This window comes from Theropithecus gelada, chromosome 1 (assembly GCF_003255815.1).
Source record: "Theropithecus gelada isolate Dixy chromosome 1, Tgel_1.0, whole genome shotgun sequence".
Taxonomy (NCBI): Eukaryota; Metazoa; Chordata; class Mammalia; order Primates; family Cercopithecidae; genus Theropithecus; species Theropithecus gelada.
This window is the reverse complement of record NC_037668.1, coordinates 186,995,115-187,017,393: the sequence shown is the minus strand read 5'-3', so window position 1 is coordinate 187,017,393 and position 22,279 is coordinate 186,995,115. Positions and strand designations below refer to the sequence as shown.

Here is a 22,279-nt window from a genome sequence, read left to right as displayed (position 1 = left end):
ACATAAATTAAAATACATAGACTTATAAATGAAACCAATAATATTGAAGTATAATTTCAGTATCAAAAATTTTAAAAAGCAAGTTTAGATACAGTAATATGTGCTTTGTTGTTTAACACATTAAATAAGCTCTATCAGAGATTAGTCACTATTGTGATTTCAAACTATGATTATAAACAGTATTTTGAGATTATCTGCAACAATGCTAGTATGATATGAAAAATCTGTGATTTCTTGTAGAGACAAAGTCCCATGACGGTTTGCTCCCTGCCATCATAATAGAAGGAGATGCTAATTTTTAGTAGAAGTTAGTGAAAATAAAGATGTAATTTTGTTCCCATCGAGCTTACAGGCCCTATGAGTTGACCCTGTTCCAGGAAGAGGACAGAGCATGGACAGAGGTGATGAGCAATGAGAGAAAAGCAACAAGCTCAGGAGACTGTGCTGTTTAGCTGAAGGAAAGGATATGTGGGGCTGGCCAGTGAGGAAGACAGCTGGTCAGGACAGTGTCACTGGAGGGCCTGTGTACCATGCTTAGGAGTTGAGACTTTCTCTTTAGGCACTAGAAAGCCATTAAAAGAGTTCGAATATGGAAAAATCAGATGTGAATTTCAAGAGCAAATTGTGGCAGCATTGTCAAGGGTGCATTGGGAAGGGGAGAATGAAGAGCTGAGAGCACTCTGGGAGTGCTGTGAAATCATATGTAATAAGAGAACTAAAGCAGGGACAGGGAATAGAAAGATTTAAGAGCTATTCAAGAATTGGAATGGAAAGAATTTGGTGAACATTTGGGCTGGGAGAGCAATTGAGAGAGAATAAAAAATTAAGAATGACTCCTAGGTTTCTGGATTGGATGACAAGTGATTAGTGGAGCTGTTAACTATTTTAGGAATGTAGGGAGAGGAGCATATTTAGGGAGGTGGAGCAGAGAAAGATAATGAATTTAATTTTGGATATTTTGTTTCCTTGACAGGAACATCCAGGAGTAAGTGTAGACTAATCTTTTAGGAGCTAAAGCCTACAGTTTAGGAGAAAAGGCTTGGCTGAAGCCACATATTTTATTGTCACAGTTGGTAGTTCACCCAAGGAGAGCATGGAGACTGAGGTGGTCAGAAGACCAGTTTTTAAAAGTTTGGCAATCCAGGAAATAGAGATTCAAAGCCTCAGTTCATGGCACTGAAATGGGGATATTGAACTCTGGAAAGGTAGATTGAACCATGTTATTAAAAATAAGTAGCTGGCATCAATTGGTGTCTGACAATATGTCAGGCACTGTGCTAAGCATTGCCGCCATGGATTGCCTCATTTACTCTTCACAACCTAGTGGTGGAGGAGGTAGTATTGTTGTCTCCATTTTACAAAAGTTGCTTAGAGAGACTAAATTACATGCCCAGAGTCTTGCAATCTCATGATTAAACTAGTCTAAATGTTAACCCCAGGAACCTGACCTCAGACTCCACATTCTCCCTTCCAGTTATGAAGATTCTTATTTACCAAACTCAAGAGTTTGTATTTTATCCTGTAGGAAACAGGTTTCCTATACCAGGCAATATTTTGTTTGTTTTAGGGCTTTGAATTTTTTTTGAATCAGTAATGGATTCACACAATTCAAAATTCAGGGAAATTCAGGCTGGGTGTGGTGGCTCACGCCTTTAACTCCAGCACTTTGGGAGGCTGAGGCAGGAGGATCACATGAGGCCAGGAGTTTGAGACCAGCCTGGCCAACATGGTGAAACTTCGTCTCTACTGAAAATACAGAAATTAGCCAGGTGTGGTGGTGCTCGTCTGTAATCCCAGCTACTTGGGAGGCTGATGCAGGAAAATCACTTGAACTCGGGAAGCAGAGGTTGCAGTGAGCCAAGATCATGCCACTGCACTCTACCCTGGGAGACAGAGCAAGATTGTATCTCAAAAAAAAAAAAAAAAAAAATTCTGTGAAATTCAATGAAAAATTTTCTTGTCCGTCCAGTTCCTTCCCCTTTCTCTGAGTGGCAACCTCTAATTAGTAATTTCCTTATGTCTTTTTGTGTATGAATATATATTTTTATCTATCTCTACCATTTTATACAACATATGGCCCACTTTGCATACTTTTGCATCTTACTCTTTTTACTTAATACATCCTAGAAATCTGTATCATGTACAATGAGCTTGTTGTTTTACACTACAAAGTGTTCCATTATTTGGGTTTACCATAATTCATATAACCAGAATTTTATTGGACTTATATGTTGTTCCAGTATTTTGTTTTTACAACCAGTGTTTCGCAGAATTACCTTGTATATATGTCAGGGGTCCCCAACCCCTGGGCTGTGGAATAGTACCAGTCTGTGTCATGGTAGGAACTGGGCCGCACAGCATGAGGTGAGGGGTGAGCAAGCATTACCGCCTCAGCACCAGCTCCTTGTCAGATCAGTGGCAGCATTATATTCTCATAGGAGCACAAGCCCTATTGTGAACTGTGCATGTGAAGGATCTAGGCTGTGTGTTCCTTATGAGAATCTAATACCTGATGATCTGACATGGAGCAGTTTCATCCTGAAACCATTGCCACCCAGCCCCCAACCCCTGTCTGTGGAAAATTGTCTTCCACAAAACCAGTCCCTGGTGCCAAAATGGTTGGGGAACCCCCATACGTATTATTTCACACATGAGCAAGCATTTCTAGAAATGGGAGTGCTACGTCAAAGGGCGATAGGTGTGGCCACATTATCCTATATAGATGTTTAACCAGTTTATATTCCCATAGAAATATATGAGAGTGACTCTTTCTCCTAGCTTCACCAACAATATGTTATTAAACTTTTGATTTTGTGTATTTCATATGTAGCATCTTTTTGTTTGAGAGCTATTTGTATTTTCTATTAACTGTCTTTGCATATCCTTTGCTCATTTTCTGCTGTGTCATTGGTCTTATTGCTGTATAGGAGTTCATCCGTAGGGCAGATAGTCTTCTGTGACATGAGATGTAAATACTCTCTCTCAAATTTTTTTTTTTTTTTTTTTCCCCCGAGATGGAGTTTTGCTCTGTCACTCAGGCTGGAGTGCAGTGGCGCAATCTCAGCTCACTGCAACCTTTGCCTGTCAGGTTCCAGCAATTCTCCTGCCTCAGCCTTCCGAGTAGTTGGAATTACAGGCACACACCACTACTCCCGGCTAATTTTGTATTTTTAGTAGAGACGGGGTTTCACCATGTTGGCCAGGCTGGTCTCAAATTCCTGACCTCAAGTAATCAGGAGTTCACTTATTATGATAGTTGCCAAATGGTGATTTTTTTTTTAATGCTCTCTCTCAGCAGTATCACCAAATGATAATTTTTGTATTTTTATTTTTTTTGAGACAGAGTCTCTGTCACCCAGGCTGGAGTGCAGTGGCACGATCATGGCCCACTGCAGCCTCAACCTCCTGCTCTCAAGCAGTCCTTCTACCTCAGCCTCCTGAGTGGCTTTGACTACAGGCGTGCGCCACCATGCCTGGCTAATGTTTTTACTTTTATTTTTATAGAGACAGGGTTTCATTGTGTTGTCCAGGCTGGTCTCAAGTGATCCTTCTCCCTCGGCCTCCCAAAGTGCTGGGATTACAGATGTGAGCCACAGTTCCTGGCCTTCAAATGATTTTTTTCATTCTATCATTGCTTCTAGACCTATTAGTTGTCATTCCGTTGAAGGGTAGAACTCCCCCGCCTCCACACATTCATGTGTTTATTTATATCATCATGAACTCACTATAAGCTACAATTTATTACCATTTATAATTATTCAGATGCTTAAACTGTTCCACATTTGGCCAGTGGGAACCTCTACAAACTAGTTCCTGTGTCATTTTAGAATGGTCCCATCATTCTCCAAGCACTTTCTTGCAACTAGCATAATGCTGTGGTCCAGGCTCATCTTGTACTTTCCCTAACCCAGGCCTGAAGTCAGCTATTTCTTCACATTAAAAGGATACAGGCGTATCTTTTTCTGTATCTGTGTATTAAACCCATCAATTCAGGCCTGGCACAGTGGCTCATGCCTGTAATCCCAGCACTCTGGGAGGCTGAGGCGGGTGGATCATGAGGTCAGGAGTTCCGAGACCAGCCTGTCCAATATGGTGAAACCCCATCTTTAATAAAAATACAAAAATTAGCTGGCGTGGTGGCATGCGACTGTAGTCCTAGCTACTCGGGAGGCTGAGGCTGGAGAATTGCTTGAACCCAGGAGGCAGAGGTTTCAGTGAGCCGAGATCACGCCACTGCACTCCAGCCTGGGCAAGAGAGAGAGACTCCATCTCAAAAAAAAAACAAAACAAAAAACAAACAAACACAAAACCCATCAATTCAAACTAGTATTTCCAATTCTAATTCACCACTGCAGGATTTATCCTGGCTTTCTCTCTTTCTGTATGTTTAACTCTCTTCTCCACTGGTGAGAAGCCTGGTTACTGTTACACTCAGTCTGTCTACTTATTTGCTCAACTTCCCCCCTTCCTCTATACCTCCCCCTCTATGTAACCAAACTCTTGGCCACACTTGGCCTAGTACCTGACCTTTTTGCCTTCCCCTGGGCACTCTGGCCAAGATCTCAGTCCTAATGAAGAAGAGGAGGACGTTACTTTCCTTTAATTAAAGTTGAGTTCAGGCCAGGCGCGGTAGCTCACACCTGTAATCTCAGCACTTTGGGAGGCCGAGGTGGGTGGATCACCTGAGGTCAGGAGTTCGAGACCAGCCTGGCCAATTGGTGAAACCATGTCTCTACTGAAAATACAAAAATTAGCCAAGCGTGGTGGCATGTGCCTGTAATACCAGCTACTCAGGAGGCTGAGATGGGAGACTTGCTTGAACCTGGGAGGCAGAGGTTGCAGTGAGTCAAGATTGTGCCACTGCACTCCAGCCTGGGTGACAGAGCAAGACTCAGTCTCAAAAAAAAAAAAAAGAAAATTAGTGAGTTTAGAGGCCAGATATGGTGGCTCATGCCTATAATCCCAGCATTTTGAGAGGCTGAGGTGGGCAGATCACTTGAGTCCAGGAATTTGAGCCCAGCCTGGCCAACATGGCAAAACCCCATCTCTACCAGAAAAATAAAAAATTAGCTGGGCATGGAGGCATACACCTATAGTTCCAGCTACTCAGGAGGCTGAGATGGAAGGATGTCTTGAGCCCCAGAGGCAGAGGTTGCAATGAGCTGAGATCACGCCACTGCACTCCAGCTTGGATGACAAAGCCAGACCCTGTCTCAAAACAAGAACAAAAACAAAACAAACAAAGTGAATTTGAAGGATCCTGGTGATGGTAGTTGATGCCAGAGAGAGACTGGGTAGAAAGGATACAGGAGGCAAGGGCAACTTGCTTTTGGGTGTATATCCTTTTGTACTTTTTGAATTTTTTTTTATACTGTGTGCTTTTTTATTACCTATCCAGGAAAATAAATGTTTGAAATATAGTAAACTCAGGGTCTTTGTTTTCACCATGCCTATTTACTTAGCTACTCTGTTCTGCATTATTTGGGAGAGAATTTGGAGTCTTCATTATTTCCTTAAGTGTATTTGGCTCCTTTCTGTCGTGTAGGAAACAATACTTGTTTTTATGGGAAGTGCTATTACTGCCGAGAAACAGAACCAGCTTGTGCTGATGGAGACACAATGGAGGGATCTGTCACACTTTGGCTTCCAGATGTGTGGCCTCTGCAGAAACACCGTCACCCATGGGGCAGGACTTACCGAGAAGGCAAATTGGCCAGGTAAATGCTCCTATGAGCCATTACTTAATTCTCCCCTGTGCCTAGTCAGGTGCCAATTCTGTAAAGGAACCAGCACTTCTGTCCAAGAGTAAAAAGAACTGTGGAGTCAGGGGCAAACCCAGTAGGTAGGAACTCTGTCTTCTCTTTGTATGTAACAGTGCCAGGTACAGTGTTGACACTCAGTGCTGGTGATGCTGCTTGTCTCCAGGTGGGAGTATGACGAGAGCTACTGTGATGCTGTGAAGAAAACATCCCCTTATGACTCTGGCCCGCGCCTCTTGGACATCATTGACACAGCTGTCTTTGATTACCTGATTGGCAATGCTGACCGCCATCACTATGAGAGCTTTCAAGATGATGAAGGCGCTAGTATGCTCATCCTTCTTGATAATGCCAAAAGGTGAGACCAGCAGGACTGTCCTTGTCAGGGAGGGGTTTCTGTGTATGAAAGAAGGGCATTTTCCAGAGCATCCTGGAGAACATCCAGAATACAGTTGATAGGTGGCGTCCTTCTTTTTCCACTTGGAGTCTTTGCTATTGGTACCTGTCGTTCTCTCTACTCTCAGGGATCTCAGTACTTAAAAAAATGGAAAAGCAATTCTTTCCAAGGAGTCTTAAGACTCTATGAGCCTCTTCTCAGACAACTGGAAACCAGGGTCATTCATTTGTTACTACCTACATCATTCTTTCTTGGCTATGATATTTGGTGTTTAGAAACTTGAGAGATACAGATGTAATGGAGTGTGGAATTTGTTATTAAATTTATTCTATCCAAAGGTTCCTGCAATTAAAAAATTAATTTATTTGATAGGATGTTTTGCTATTTTTGTGTTAGTCTAGGCCGATACTTTTGCTATCATGGGAAGAAGAGCTGTTGCCTAGTGTGGATTTTATATATAACGACAAGTTACTTTTATCTTGAATAAGAAAAGTTTATTCATTTTGAATAAATAGAATGTCCTTATTTTTTTAGGCCTGAGCTATTTGGAGAGCACATTGTATTTCCATTTCATATTCTGCATTCTCCATGGTGGCCACTTTAGTGCCACACTTTAAAAAAAAATTTTTTTTGAGATGGAATCTTGCTCTGTTGCCCAGGCTGGAGTGCAGTGGCACAATCTCAGCTCACTGCAACCTCTGCCTCCTGGGTTCAAGCTATTCTCCAGCCTCAGTCTCCTGAGTAGCTGGGACTACAGGCACCCGCTCATTTTGTATTTTTAGTAGAGACGGGGTTTCACCATGTTGGCTAGGCTGGTCTTGAACTCCTGACCTCAAGTGCTCCACTCGCCTCGGCTTCTCAAAGTGCTGGGATTACAGGCGTAGTGCCACCCTTTTAGTTGCATTTAATAAATACTTACTAAATAGAATGCTTCCTTGGAGTACAGAATTTTCCAGGCCCTAGGTCACTACTGTTAACATTGGTTGTTGGAAATAAGCTAAGACATGGCTCCTCAGCAGAGTGCTTGGGCAGCATTTGCTAATGATGCCACCATCTTATACTGAACACCAGGCGCCTTGTGCTTCGCGAAAGATGGTGACGACCACAGAAAATGAAAGACCAGCAAACACTGCCTCTCCCTCTACCCCATTACAGCAAAGCACATAGCACTCATCCTGTGATACACATGATATTTGTTATTTGGTATATATCAAAATAGTTGCTTTGTCCATTCAGGCTGCTATACAAAATCCCTTGGACTGGGTAATTCATAAGCATTGGAAATGTATTGCTTTGTTTCAGAGACTGAGAACTCTTAAGATGAAGGTGCCAGCAGATTCAGTGTCTGGTGAGGGCTTGTTCCTCAGATGGTGCCTTCTATGTGTCCTCATATGGCAGAAGAGGTGAACATGCTCCCTCTGATCTCATTTATAAGGGCACTAAACCCGTTGATGTGGGCTCTTCCCTCATGGCTTAATCATCTCCCAAAGGCCCTACCTCTTAATACTGTTGGACTGTTACACCAGGGATTACGAATTTGAGGGGGACACAAACATTCAGACAATAGCAGTTGCCTTTGCCTTGAATTACTGGAGGACCTACACTGTACTAAGAACTACCAGACTCCAGCTATTAAGGTGAACCTCTGGAAAGAGGGAAAGGTTGACAGTTTTCTAGAATCAGTTCTCCTTTTCTAACTCTGAATTGCTGCTAAGGTAATTTTTGCATCTGCTGTGAATCAGTTTCCTCAGCCTCTGTGAACAGTTTTTCCAATTTGAATCGGTACATATACTTACTTGTAGGGAATAGGATATTGGTAATTTGGGAGTAGAACAAGTGTGACTTCTTTATACAAGTAGTGGTCATCTGCTTGCTTGTGGGAATCTAATATAAATGGCCTTTATTTCTCTCTCTGGTCCTTAAAACCTTTGCAGGCTTAGGGGTCTTCAAGTTCTCCCTTTGGTCTGTGAACTCCACACTGTGTTTACCATAATTATGCTCCAGTACCTTCTAATATCTTGGCAGGAAAAGGTCCCTTGTAAATGAGTATATTTGTTGTCAGATATTTTAGTACAGGCTGTTAGGGATCCTGTGTCTAATTGGTCATGCCCCGCTTGTTTTCAATTTAAGTGATTTGAGCTGCTGGAGCGTGAAATTATCTAGGATCACAGTTGAGTTTCATATAGAATTTGCTATTGCTTTGATGCTAAGAAAAGAATGGTACTTCCACCGAATTCACTAAGTTTTAATTTAATTTTCAGCTTTGGGAACCCCTCGCTGGATGAAAGAAGCATTCTTGCCCCTCTCTATCAGTGTTGCATGTAAGTTGTGCATAGCAAATACATGTGCCTGCATTGCCTTCCTTTCCAGGCTCAGGTAACAGTACATCCATTTTCTTGGCCCTCAGACTTTCTGATACCTGAGCCGTGCTTTTCATACTTCTCCAACCTAGAACCTCTGGAGATCCTGAAATGGGATATGAACCTCTGGAGATCCTGAAATGGGATATCAGGGAAAAGTGAAGGCAGATAACCCACAGCTCAGAATTCATCTCAAATTTGTATGAATAGAAGAGTGTATGTATTCAGTAATACATGTCTATGTTTGGTTTAATAGCAGAATATAATCACCCATACTCCCCACCCCACCGCCAAAAAAAAAAAACAACAAAAAACAAACTGAGTAAAATCTGCATCCCTGGTTACTACACCTGGTTACCTTGTGGTTTCAAGTCCTCTCACTCACCCATCACATACCACCTGGGGTTCGCATATTTCAGTTTGAAATTAAACCAAAAGTAACTTTTTCCATAAATAATAATTGATTTTGGCCAGGCACAGTGACTCACTCCTGTAATTCCAGGAATTTGGGAGGCCAAGGTGAGTAGATCACCTGAGGTCAGGAGTTCGAGACCAGCCTGGCCAACATGACGAAACCCCGTCTCTAATAAAAATACAAAAATGAGCTGGGCATGGTGGCAGGCACCAGTATTCCAGCTACTTAGGAGGCTGAGACAGGAGAATTGCTTGAACCTGGGAGGCGGAGGTTGCAGTGAGCCGAGATTGCGCCATTGCACTCCAGTCTGGGTGACTGAGTGAGACTCTGTCTCACAAAAATAGAAAATAAATAGTAATTGGTTTTTTTAAAAAACCGGGAACAGAGAAATTGAAAAACGAGTCAAGAAAATGAGCTAAAGTCTAAGAAGCTTCTTTTCATCATTCCTGAAATTATTTTATTTTTTTATTATTATTATTTTTTAATTTGAGACAGCGTCTGCGTCTGTCACCCAGGTGGGAGTGCCGCGGCGCAATCTCAGCTTATGGCAACCTCTGCCTCTCGGGTTCAAGCAATTCTTGTGCCTCAGCCTCCCGAGTAGCTGGGACTACAGGCACCTGCCACCAAACCCAGCTAATTTTTGTATTTGCAGTAGAGATGGGTTTCACTATGTTGGCCAGGCTGATCTGGAACTACTGACCTCAAGTGATCCACCTGCCTCAGCCTTCCAAAGTGCTAGGATTACAGGTGTGAACCACCGCGCCCGACCATCCTGGTGTAATTTTAGAGCATGCACATGAAGAATCGGCTGGGATTCACCTTGCTTAGCTTCATAGAAAAGCAAGTTCAAAAGCACCACTTAATACTGGTCAGCTCCCAGCAACATCATATCACATAAGACTGCCCTAGCAACTAGTCTCTTTCTCTTCTTTCTTTTTTTAAATAACAACAAAATTCTGTAGAAAGTAACAGTTTACTCAGGCAGTCCTTAATTGTGTTTATTAATGATGGGAAGTAGTGATATATACAATCAAGAATTGTGCGTTTGTCTTTGAAGATGTTTTTGTGGTAGTAGTTTTATCAGTCTGGTTCAATCAGGAGATAAAAAAGACACACTGTGTTAAACAGAGGTGTTTAATATAAATAATTGGTTTTTTTGTTTGTTTGTTTGTTTGTTTGTTTTGAGACGGAGTCTTGCTGTGTCACCCAGGCTGGAGTACAGTGGAGCGATCTCGGCTCACTGCAACCTCCACCTCCCGTGTTCAAGCTATTCTCCTGAGTCAGCCTCCCAAGTAGCTGGGATTACAGGTGCCTGTCACCACACCTGGCTAATTTTTGTATTTTTAGTAGAGACGGGGTTTCACCATGTTGGCCAGGCTGGTCTAGAACTCCTGACCTTGTGCTCTGCCCGCCTTGGCCTCCCAAAGTGCTGGCATTACAGGCGTGAGCCACTGAGCCCAACCCAATATAAAGAATTATTAAATTCCAATAACAGGAGTGACTGTAAAAGAAAACTAGGGCTGAGGGAGAGTACCCAAGGAAGGACAAACTTGGAAGGGGATCCCCTCCCAATGACTGGAGTTTGGACTTCAGTGGAGAAGGTTTAGCTCAACCCACCAGATAGCAGAGAAGTTTGCTAGTTTGCAGGTGCTGAACAAGCCAGAAGCAATTCTCCAGAGTGCAGGCTGGGTGTACATTCAAGCCATAGCTGGTGTCATGACATGCAGAGGGAGAGAGAGAATCCAGTAGGAACCACCTGTGCTGCAGGTGAGGCACACATGTGGGCCTTCAGAGGGAATTGGGGCCAGGGTGAGCAGATGACCTTCAAATTTCTGGTTTCCATGTTGAGAGGGCCTCAGGAGAGTTATCCCCAGGCCAGGCTAAGGCTTGAGGTCACCAAGGACCCACACTTTCTGGGAATGTGGCTAGACAGGGCTTCACTGGATGACCTCTGTGCCTCCCCAACACCACTATCGACCCACAGAAGCATTTGGAGAGCCCCTTCCCCTTGCAGTGTGCCCTTAGCGCCCTCTAGTGAGAAAGCTTTAGGGGAAAGATGCTTAAATGAATCCCATCCATTGTAGCAGAGCACATTTTGGTTTTGTTTGGTTTTTTGAGATGGAGTCTCGCTCTGTCGCCCGGGCTGGAGTACAGTGGCATGATCTCGGCTCACTGCAATCTCTGTCTCCTGGGTTCGGGTGATTCTCCTGCCTCAGCCTCCTGAGTAGCTGGGATTACAGGTGCCCGCCACCACGCCCAGCTAATTTTTTGTGTTTTTAGTAGAGATGGGGTTTCACCATGTTGGTGGGGCTGGTCTGGAACTCCTGACCTCAGGTGATCTGCCCACCATGGCCTCCCAAAGTGTTGGGATTACAGGCGTGAGCCACTGTGCCTGGCCAGCAGAGCATATTTTGAAGAGTGAATTTGGAGCTGAGAGGAAATAACGTGATAACTTAGCCACAGAGGAAGCTCTGATGCTCTGGGCATTTGTAATATATTTCAGAATAAAAAATAACTGTACTCCGTCTGTGCCTGTTTGTCCCTTCCATGCATGCTTTATGCAACAGTCTTCCTTAGCTTTTAAATTGTTGCATAACAGGCTGCCTTTTACAGAATCAGACATTTCTGCGTACCTAGTAATTCCTACTTTGCCCACAGAGAGCTAAGAACTTTTCTTCTCAGATAAATAAAAGATACTCTATAGTTGGTGTCTTGTTTGTTTTGTGCCGCTATAACAGGATACCACAGACTGGGTAACTTGTTTTATTTTATTTTATCTTATTTTGAGAGGGAGTCTTGCTCTATCGCCCAGGCTGGAGTGCGGTGGCGCGATCTCGGCTCACTGCAACCTCCACCTCCCAGGTTCAAGTGATTCTCTTGTCTCAGCCTCCCAAGTAGCTGGGATTACAGGCGTTCACCACCATGCCTGGGTAATTTTTGTATTTGTAGTAGAGATGGGGTTTCACCATGTGGCCCAGGCTGGTCTCGAACTCCTGACCTCAAGTGATCTGCCCCCTTGGGCCTCCCAGAGTGCTGGGATTACAGGCATGAGCCACCATACCTGGCCAGACTGGGTAATTTATAATGAACAGAAATTTATTGGTTCACAGTTCTGGAGACTGGAACGTTAAATATCAAAGTGCCAGCATCTGACAAGGGACTTCTTGCTGTGTTGTCATGTCACATGGCAGAAGGCAAAAGGGCAAAGAGAGAGGGCAACAAGGGGCTGAACTCACCTTTTTTTTTTTTTTTTTTTTTGAGATGGAGTCTCACTCTGTTGCCCAGGCTGGAGTGCAGTGGCGCAATCTCAGCTCACTGCAACCTCTACCTCCCAGGTTCAAATGATTCTCGTGCCTCAGCCTCCCAAGTAGCTGGGATTAAAGGCACGTGCCACCATGCCCAGCTAATTTTTGCATTTTTAGTAGAGATGGGGTTTTACCATGTTGGCCAGGCTGGTCTCGAACTCCCAATCTCAGGGCCCACCTCGGCCTCCCATAGTGTTGGGATTACAGGCATGAGCCACCTCTCCGGGCCTTGAACTTGCTTTTTCATAGCAACATTAGTTCCACCCATGAGGGCAGAGCACTCATGGCCGAATGACCTCTTAAAGACTCCACCTTGATACTGTTACAATGGCAATTTCAACATGTATTTTGGAGGGGACAGACATTCAAACGGTAGCAGTTGGTGAAATAATTAAGGCAGATAGGTATCCTTAAAATAATTTTTTCGTAGGAGAAATTGTTTTAGACTTCAGAAACACAAGAAGAAGGAAGCTTATAGTACCCATTAACGTCTAAGGATACATCCTCTTGTTAACATTGTAGTGTACTTCATTCCAGTCCATGTGTGTGTATTTTGTTTTCCTACAGATTTGAAGTGAAACAGGGTTTTCCTCCAACCTTTTCCCCCGACCCAGCATCATACCATAGGCATTTCCCATGCCACTAAATTTTCAAAATTGTTTTTAATGGCTGCATGGTATTCCTTTCAATGGATGAACCATAATTTAACTATTTCCCAATCATTAGACGTTCAGATTCTTTAACATTTTTCCTGTTACAAACAGCACTGTGGTGAACATGTGTGTAAATCTCTGTATATATCTCTGATTAGTTACACAGAAACAATATCAAAACATGTAATGTTGCTTACTCATTATGTAGTGGTAATTCTAAAACAAAAATGATTTAAAGTATTTTACCTAATTTTTTTTTACTTTTGTCTGCCTAGCAGGCTTTCAAATTCCGTTTGATAATGAGAGGTTTTAAGTAACTTGTTCTATAACTTTTTCTTCCAGCATTCGGGTTTCTACCTGGAACAGACTGAACTACCTAAAGAATGGTGTGCTAAAGTCTGCCTTAAAATCTGCCATGGCCCATGACCCCATCTCCCCAGTGCTCTCTGATCCTCATCTGGACGCCGTGGATCAGCGGCTCCTGAGTGTCCTGGCCACTGTGAAGCAGTGTACCGACCAGTTTGGGGTGGACACAGTACTGGTGGAAGACAGGATGCCTCTCTCACACTTGTAATTCTCGACACAAAATAAGTGAAACTTCTTTTTACAAAGATAGAGAAACAGCACAATCAATTCCAAATGGTATGAGATGGATTGGAAGTGGCCAGCAGCAAGTTCTGGTGACAGGGGACAGGGTGGCCTTGGATGTCTTTGGTGTTTTCTGTAGTGGAAACTAAAGCAAAGACCACAAGTTTCAGAGCATAGAGACATTCCTGCTGAATCGCCTTCTGACCTCCTCGGCAATTGCCCATTTTAGCACTGGGCATCATAGTTGGTCAGTCTTAATTCCCATGCCAAAGGACAAACAGGTGTGACATTTGGATAGACGAATACTGGGGTTGGCTCTGGAGCGTGTGTTTTGAATTGAACCTTGCAGTCCTTTCTCCATGCCTGTGGATTTTGTGGAAACACTTTGCAATCTCTTGTCTTTTTTTTTTTTTTTTTTTTTTTTACCAGAACTAGTTAAATCAGAATGCTTACTGTCCTACAGAGTGGCAGCAAATAAAACCTTGCATTCCATCAAGCCAAAATAGCACACTCTGTTGGAGGAGATACATGTTTCAGATAGAATTGGAGGGAAGGACAAAAACAGAAAGGTGTTTGGGCTTTTAAGCCATTGGGTAGTATTGTTTTGATGATCTTAGAGGAGGGAAGAAGAGAGAGAGACCCACTGGGAGAACCAGAATCGGGCAGATGATTGAAATTGAAAAACAGGTTCCCTTGTATTTAGGATCTTAAGGTGTGTAAAAAGCAAACATGACTTTGCACCTCAGTAAATTCTGCATTCTCATAGTTGTATCCCAATTAACCAAAAAGTTGTCTGGAGAAAATGCTATTACAATCTAAGCATGATTCTCTAAGGAGACTAATTTTTTCCCCTTTTGCCGAAAGCAGTTCTTCCCAAATTAACAAAGCAAACTGAAATAATACCTTGAATAACAGGTAGCCTGTGGTCTCTGTCATCCTCATTTCTCTTCTGAAATGAATTTCCACCTCTGCCTTTAGGGTATTTTGTCACTGAAGCTGCTGTTCCCAAGAGATCAGCAACCTTTTTGCCCCTTTCTCCTAAGAAAGGGACACTCCTACAGGTGAGAGTGTATACCTTACTGGTGGCTGGACTGGACTTATCTTGTGATTTGGGGCCACGGAAGACTGGAAACAAAGATTTTAAGCTGCCTTCTTCTTCTTCTTTTTTTTTTTTTTTTGAGACCAAGACATACTCTGTTGCCCAGGCTAGAGTGCAGTTGCATGATCTCGGCTCACTGCAACCTCCGCCTCCTGGGTTCAAGCGATTCTCTTGCTTCAGCCTCCAGAGTAGCTGGGATTACAGGTGCCCACCACCACACCCAGCTGATTTTTATATTTTTAGTAGAGACAGGGTTTCACCTTGTTGGCCAGGCTGATCTCAAACTCCGGGCCTCAGGTGATCCACCTGCCTCGGCCTCCCAAAGTACTGGGATTACAGGCATGAGCCACCATACCCAGCCAAGATTTTAAGCCTTCTGAGCCTTGAAATTGAGGAGGTTAAAAGGAAGAGCCTTAAGATTTTGATTTATGTCAAATCCTAATTCCATCATTCAGTCTTGTCTGGAGTTCTGAACCCATGATGTTATATTATGCTTCTTTCTCCTCTTAGCACTCTCAAATTTCAGGTTTGTAAAGCACAGTTTTCATTTTGTGTTCTGGCAAAGTGATGTCGACGTGTAAGTAGTTGCAGTAAAACACAGGGGCAAAGGAAGACAGGGCTGATGTGCCCGCTCACCTGTGGACTCAGAGCTATGTGCTTTGCTCCTGCATCTTGTCAAGGTGCGTTCCAGCTTTTCATTCCTGTCAAGCAGAGGCGAATAGTTAAACAGTGTGGTTGAATACATTTAATGCCAGCCATTGGAAACTAGTTTTAGGCACCCACTCTCAAAAACAGCTTTAGAATTTGTGCCCAGTTTTCTTGCATTGAAAGATAACTGAGTAACCTGTAACTATTTTTAAATAGCATGAAATTAGGAAACTTTTGTACATTTTATATACATTTTGAAATGAACAATGGGCTGGGTTATAAAAAGGGTGTATTGAATTTAAGAAGACAGAGACTAGCACAAAACACAGAATTCGTGTTAACCAAAGGAGGCATTGATTTCAGTTTTAAGGCTACTCACTGTTGTGTGTCCAGGGAAATTCATAGCTCAGTATGAGAATACCTTGGTTAGTGCTCACCCACAAGCTTCCAGGAGCCAGCTGGGAGGAGACAATAGAAAGAGATATCAGCTCTGCTCTCCCTGTAAAGGTTAGTTGAACTAAGTTATGGATTTGTGGTCTTTCAAATACATGATGCCTTTAGTATGCCACACTGAAATGAATAAGAAGTCTGAAACTAGGAACTTCATAACACTGAAGGCAGAGATTCTGCTAAGGAAAAAAGCAGGCAGGAAAGAAAATGTCTCAATGCTTTCTTGAAAGCATTTGCAGAAAATATATCATTTCATTTTATTCGCATCTGTTTTCAGACTCGTGATCTTAAAAGGCATTCTGATCATAAATTTAAAATTTTCATCCATAAAATTTAGAACTCTAATTCATAAAGTTAGAATTGAGCTAATAGAGTGGTGTGACATGGCACTGAGAATATAAATTTTTGTTCTAAGTCAGGAGTTCAGTAAGCTGGAAAAGTATGTTTAGGCAAATCTTGGAGAAAACCAACCATAAACTTACAGCTCTAAAATTCAGAAAGCACTAAAATTTCAAACACTGTTTGAAAGAAGAGGTCGGGGCCGGGTGCAGTGACTCATGCCTGTCATTCCAGCACTTTGGGAGGCCGAGTTGGGCAGATCACCTGAGGCCAGAAGTTCGAGACCAGCCTGACCAACATGGTGAGACCCTGTCTCTACTGAAAATGCAAAAATTAGCAGGGCATGGTGGCATACGCCTGTAGTCCCAGCTACTCGGGAGGCTGAGGCAGGAGAATTGTCTCTGTCTTAAAAAAAAGAAGAAAAAAAAAAGGAGGTGGATTTTTTTTTTAAGTGTTGTCACACTGTCCTACTTTCTCTATTAGAATCTAAGGCTGTTATAATCAAGTCGTTGCAGGGTTTGGATCAGCTGTAAGGTATGCCTACCAAACATCCAAAGGTAGATGTGGAGACATTTTAATACTACAAAACTAGGAAAATCCGAACTCATGGCCATTTCCTGCCCTCTTCCCACTTGTTACAAAATGTTTATTCTAAAGTTTGAATGGATAAATTTGAGTGTAAAGGTTTTGTTATAAAACTTTCTTTAGTATGAGGCTGCATTGTGGGTTTGGGGGAGGTGTAAATAATTTTCTGTGTAAAACAAATTCATAGGATCTGATTTGCTCAGAGTATTATTCAAGAATGTATTAATAAGGCATTGCCCCCTGTTTGCACTCAGGATTAATATGTCAAATGAAATTTAAGAAGGAAATGGAAGAATTCAGGTACATTAATTGCATATTATTTTGGGAAAGATGAATCCTATACATGGCAATTTTTCAATGTCATCCAAAGCCAGCATTGTCTTCCAAAGAAATCCATCTTTTTTTTTCTAAAAAAAGAAAATGCTTTTGCCTTCCCTTCCCTTTCCATCCGCCATATTTCTTCAGCCTTTCTTCTTCTTCACCCGTGTATTCTTTGACCAGTAAATGGCCACACCTCAATGATGATAAAACAGCATCGTCAGTAAGCTATCTTATATGCCTCATCCTGTGAGTTTGAGCTTCAGGAAACATGAGTAAAGGTATATGTAATGTATATAGTCGTATATGTATTCTAGCAAGAAAAACATATTTATTTTAACAAAGGGGAACACTGACTTAAATTGCTGAAGGACTTGCAGCTAGTGAAAGGTTCTCAGTCTCTGAGAGTGGACCCTAATTAACATAAAGACTATTCATCAGCAAATACCTACTGAGCAGCTCTAGTGTGCCAGCACAGGCCAGGCCTACTAGTGAGCCAGGCAAACCTGTCTTTGGGAAACTCATTCTACAGGGGAAGGCCAGTTTTTTTCCCTTCAATTCCTCAAGTCTGGGTGGTGACAAGGTAGGAGGGACTGGGTACTGGACTACCACAGGTTTTTAGGAACTAAGGTGTTTCTCATAAACACAAAATGTTGGGTGAAACTGGGAACAACTTACTCGGAAGCTAATTTATTTGCTTAAATGGAAAGTGTGGGAGCCACTACCCTGTCTTTTGATCTGCCAAGGATTTCCTCTCAGAGCTGTTGCACAGAGATTGTACTTGGTAAGATACCAAACAAGACAGATATGCATCTAAATTTCTAATGTGTTCTATGGGTTTCAGTTCTGAAAAAAGAAAATGAATAAAGATTTTAATAAATATGATGTCTGATCTTTTCCTCTTCTTTCTCCCTTCAGGATATTTCCAGTGGTTCCTATTTCAGTTTCCTTCCTGTTTTGTTAGGGGACAGAAGAAGATTACATCTTTTGTGACCACTTAAATTTCCACAGGGATTGTTTCATAGTACCTGGTGGATTAGACCTGCAGATTTCCTCACCAGTCTTCAAACGGTTCATACTAGATTGTAACTGTACCAAAATTTTTCATGGGATCATTCTTAGGTGCTTTTTATATATTTAATAGTTAATTCCATTTTTGCAGCTTCCTTAGAGGTAAAGGATTATGAATCCTGAAGCACTTGTCAGCATACTACAAAAAAGGTAGGAAGAGAAGGCCAGTTGCCCTAATAGTACTTCTTAGGACACCTAGATTTTTAACTTTTCAGATGGAATCCAGCATCATAAACCTCAACCAGATAACTGAACAAAGCTCTTAAGATTTTTATTGGGCCAGGCGCCGTGGATCACGTCTTTAATCCCAGCACTTTTGGAGGCTGAGGCCTGTGGGTCACCTGAGGTCAGGAGTTTGAGACCAGCCCGGCCAACATGGTGAAACCCCTTCTCTACTAAAAATACAGAATTAGCTGGGCATGGTGGCGCATGCCTGTAATCACAGCTACTCGGGAGGCCGAGGCAGGAGACTTGCTTGAACCCGGGAAGTGGAGGTTGCGGTGAGCTGAGATTGCGCGATTGCACTCCAGCCTGGGCAACAAGAGCGAAACAGATGAGCTGAGAAACATTCCTGTAATGTTTGCTTCTCATGCAGGGTTATTTAAATATGGAGACTTGCTTTTGTTTTGTTGTTTTTGAGACCGAATCTCAGTCTCAACAACAACAAAAAAAGCTGGGCGTGATGGCAAGCGCCCATAATCCCAGCTACTCAGAGGCTGAGGCAGGAGAATCGCTTGAACCCGGGAAGCGGAGGTTGCAGTGAGCCAAGATCATGCCATTGCACTTCAGCCTGGGCGACGAGGGAAACTCTCTCAAAAAAAAAAAAAAGTTTTATTTGCAGCATATTTGTGATAGTTTTTGTCATTTGTGTGTGAAAACATGTGGGAGGCTAGTAGAGCCTGGTCTGTGTATCTCACTGACTCACCACATAGAAATTCTTTTCCAGGCTAGAGTTCAGGATTCCTTTGCTTCTCAAGCATATCAGAACAACTGGTATTAGAGCTTGAAAAAGGTAGCTGGGAGCAGGGAGTGTGGGGCTCTGTCACTGGGTAATGTTACCTAGTATGTTTGCTTATGAGACTGATTTGTAGCAGCCTTCATTTTGTAAAATAGGAATGGTCATAACCACTGGATTGCCATGGGTAGGGTTTTGTAAGGTATAAGCCCCAAGGAATAATGGTATTAAATCAGTTTGTCAGATGTTTCGTCTGTTGTCAGTAGATCTTTGGGCCATTGTGCGGTGAGCTGTGGTATACTACTGACGTGATAGTGACTGTCTTTTTCCCTCCAAGAGCCTGCAGTCTAGACCTGGCAGAAAAAAAAACTGCTTGCAAGGCACCAAGTCCCTCAGGAATTATATAAATTAATTGCAGTGAGAATAAGAAACAGGAGAGGATCATGGAGGTGGGGATTGGGAGGGGTTGGATTAGGCAGGACCTACATTGAAAAAGTGGGGATTGATCCAGGCCAGGCTTGACAAGAGGTGTGTATAGAACCCCTGACTCCGGAAATGCAGAACTATTTGCTTAGTGAATACAGGGCCTTCTGGGCCTGTACTTTCAGTACCTGGGTCACCAGAAATACTGCTTCAGGGGTTTCTCATTGTTCTAGGAAATGTGTGTGTGCCCTGTCTCTTAAGGACATTCTCAGTCCACCTGGAGTGCTGTATAGATGTTAAAGGAACATAGATGAGCTGGGAAACATTCCTGTAATGTTTGTTTCTCATGCAGGGTTATTTAAATATGGAGACTTGCTTTTGTTTTGTTGTTTTTGAGACCGAATCTCGCTCCAACACCCAGGCTGGAGTGCAATGGCGCGGTCTTAGCTCACTACAACCTCTGCTTCCCAGGCTCAAGCAATTCTCCTGCCTCGGCCTCCCAAGTAGCTGGGATGACAGTCACGTGCCACCACGCCTGGCTAATTTTTATATTTTTAGTAGAGACGGGGTTTCTCCATATTGGTCAGGCTGATTGGTCTCAAGTGCTTGACCTCAAGTGCCTCAGCCTCCCAAAGTGCTGGGATTACAGGCATGAGTCACCGTGCCCGGCCGAGACTTGCTTTTGACCCAGAGTGTTTCCAAGGCAGATGGTTCTGACTGCCTTCGGCGGGGTTGGGAAGATGTCTATTGTAAGGCTAGGTCATACTCAGATGGTATCAATAAAGGTGTTGTGTGCCAATTTGGCCTTAGGCTTTTTTTTTTTTTTTTTTGGATTGACAGTCTTGCTCCGTTGCAGGCTGGAGTACAATGGCACAATCATAGCTCATTGGCAGTCTCAAACTCCTGAGCTCAAGCAATCCTCCTCCCTCAGCCTCTCAAGTAGCTAGGATTACAGGCGCGCAGTACCACATGCAGCTTATTTTTTATTTTTATTTTTGGTAGAGAGACAAGGGATCTAGCCTTATTGCCCAGGCTGGTCTCAAACTCTGGCTTCAAGCGACCCTCCTGCCTCAGCCTCCGAAAGTGCTGGGATTACAGGCATGAGCCACGGCTCCCTGCACAGAAAGACTTTAAAAGTGCAGGTTTTGATTCAGTATGTCTGAGGCCTGAGATTCTGCATTTCTGTCAAGCTCTCCTGGGTGAGGCCAGTGCTGGGGTTCTGGAACCACTCTTGAGTAGCACCGTAATGCTTGCTAAAGAATCATAGCTGTCTGTAGTTTCCCCAACAGTCTCTAGATGTCCCCATCATCCACGATACTGCTCCCAGACCTTTAAAATGAGCACGGCCTTCAAGCCCTGAGACCAAAAGGAGTATTTATTGAAATACTCAAGAGACTTGTCCAGAAACTGGTGTTTGGATTTATTGTTTCTACACGGGACTGACTGGTGAAAAACTGTTTACTTCTATTTTTTTTTTTTTTTTTTTTTATAGCGAAAAATGTCAGCCGGGCGTGGTGGCTCACGCCTGTAATCCCAACACTTTGGGAGGCTGAGGCGGGCAGATCACTTGAGGCCAGGAGTTCAACACCAGCCTGGCCAACATGGCAAAACCCCGTCTCTACTAAAAATACAGGAAAAAAAGAAAAAATTAGCGGGGCGTGGTGCAGAACACCTGTAATCCCAGCTACTCAGGAGGCTGAGGCAGAAGAATCGCTTGCACCAGGGAGACAGAGCTTGCAGTGAGCCAAGATTGCACCACTGCACTCCAGCCTGGGTGACAGAGCAGGACTCTGTCTCTAAATAAATAAATAATAAAAATGTCTTGAAATCAAGTCGGTTGTCGAAGAACTTCCCAGCTAACCTACTTTATTTTAAATGAGGAGGTAGCCCTACATGAAAGTTCCAAGCAAAGATAATTGTTTCCACAAAATCTTAAAACTTGGATTGTTTTAATAAACAATTGTTACTATTAATTTTTTCACCATAAATTCACTTATAAACTTCACCAGTATTAACTAAAGCCATCCTCACCTCCTGTGTAGACCACCCAGAGCCTCCTCCAGGGCTGGGTAGATACAAAAATAAAAGTGGCCACATACTGAGTGTTGATGATGTGCTCATTGAATGAGCTCATTTAATCTTCACAGCAGCCCTATGAGGGGACTATTTTATTATCCCTTTTTATAGGTGAGGAAACAGGCATGGGACGGTTCAGTAACATACAAGGTTGCACAAATAGAAAATGGTAATCACTATACTAGACTGCCATTCAGACTCAAGCGACATTTGTTGAGTGAGTTAATTTTTTTTTTTTTGAGATGGAGTCTTGTGCTGTCACCCAGGCTGGAGTGCAGTGGCACGATCTTGGCTCACTGCAACCTCCGCGCCCTGGATTCAAGCCATTCTCCTGCCTCAGCCTCCTGAGTAGCGGGGATTACAGATGTGCGCCATCACACTCCGCTAATTTTTGTATTTTTAGTAGGGACTGGGTTTCGCCATGTTGGCCAGGCTGGTCTCGAACTCCTGATTTCGGGTGATCCGCCCTCCTCGGCCTTCTAAAGTGCTAGGATTACAAGCGTAAGCCACCGCACCCGGCCTAATTTGTTTGGTTTTCCAGTAAGCACTGTGGTGTATGTGCTGTTAATTGTCTCTGGTGGACTCCACAAGCTTAATGTACACAGTGCTGGGCTGGTGCCATGGCTGCTTCTCTGAAAAGTTTTTGACATCACACCGGATGGCTGAGACACTACGAACATTTTACTTTTCATCTCAACCTCGTGTCCTAGCAAAGGTGCTTGTCTAGTTTCTGTAGCTGTTTGAATGAAAGGCGCAAATTTGGTGTGCTGCTGAGAATGGAGCAGACCTGGCACTGGGTGTGATCTAAGAGACGGGGGTGAAGAGATGAGTCAAGTTG

At 43.1% G+C, this 22,279-nt stretch overlaps 1 protein-coding gene across 1 annotated transcript in view; it reads left to right on the top strand.

Moving 5' to 3' along the window:
- The window catches only part of FAM20B (FAM20B, glycosaminoglycan xylosylkinase), a 48,365-nt gene extending 32,431 nt beyond the window's left edge, over window positions 1–15,934 (top strand). The window contains exons 5-8 of the mRNA XM_025368736.1: window positions 5,546–5,717; window positions 5,926–6,117; window positions 8,418–8,477; window positions 13,232–15,934. Coding sequence (XP_025224521.1) covers window positions 5,546–5,717; window positions 5,926–6,117; window positions 8,418–8,477; window positions 13,232–13,463 — 656 coding nt within the window. The 3' untranslated portion in view covers window positions 13,464–15,934. The remainder of the gene's footprint in view (window positions 1–5,545; window positions 5,718–5,925; window positions 6,118–8,417; window positions 8,478–13,231) is intronic.
- Window positions 15,935–22,279: the final 6,345 nt, after the last annotated feature.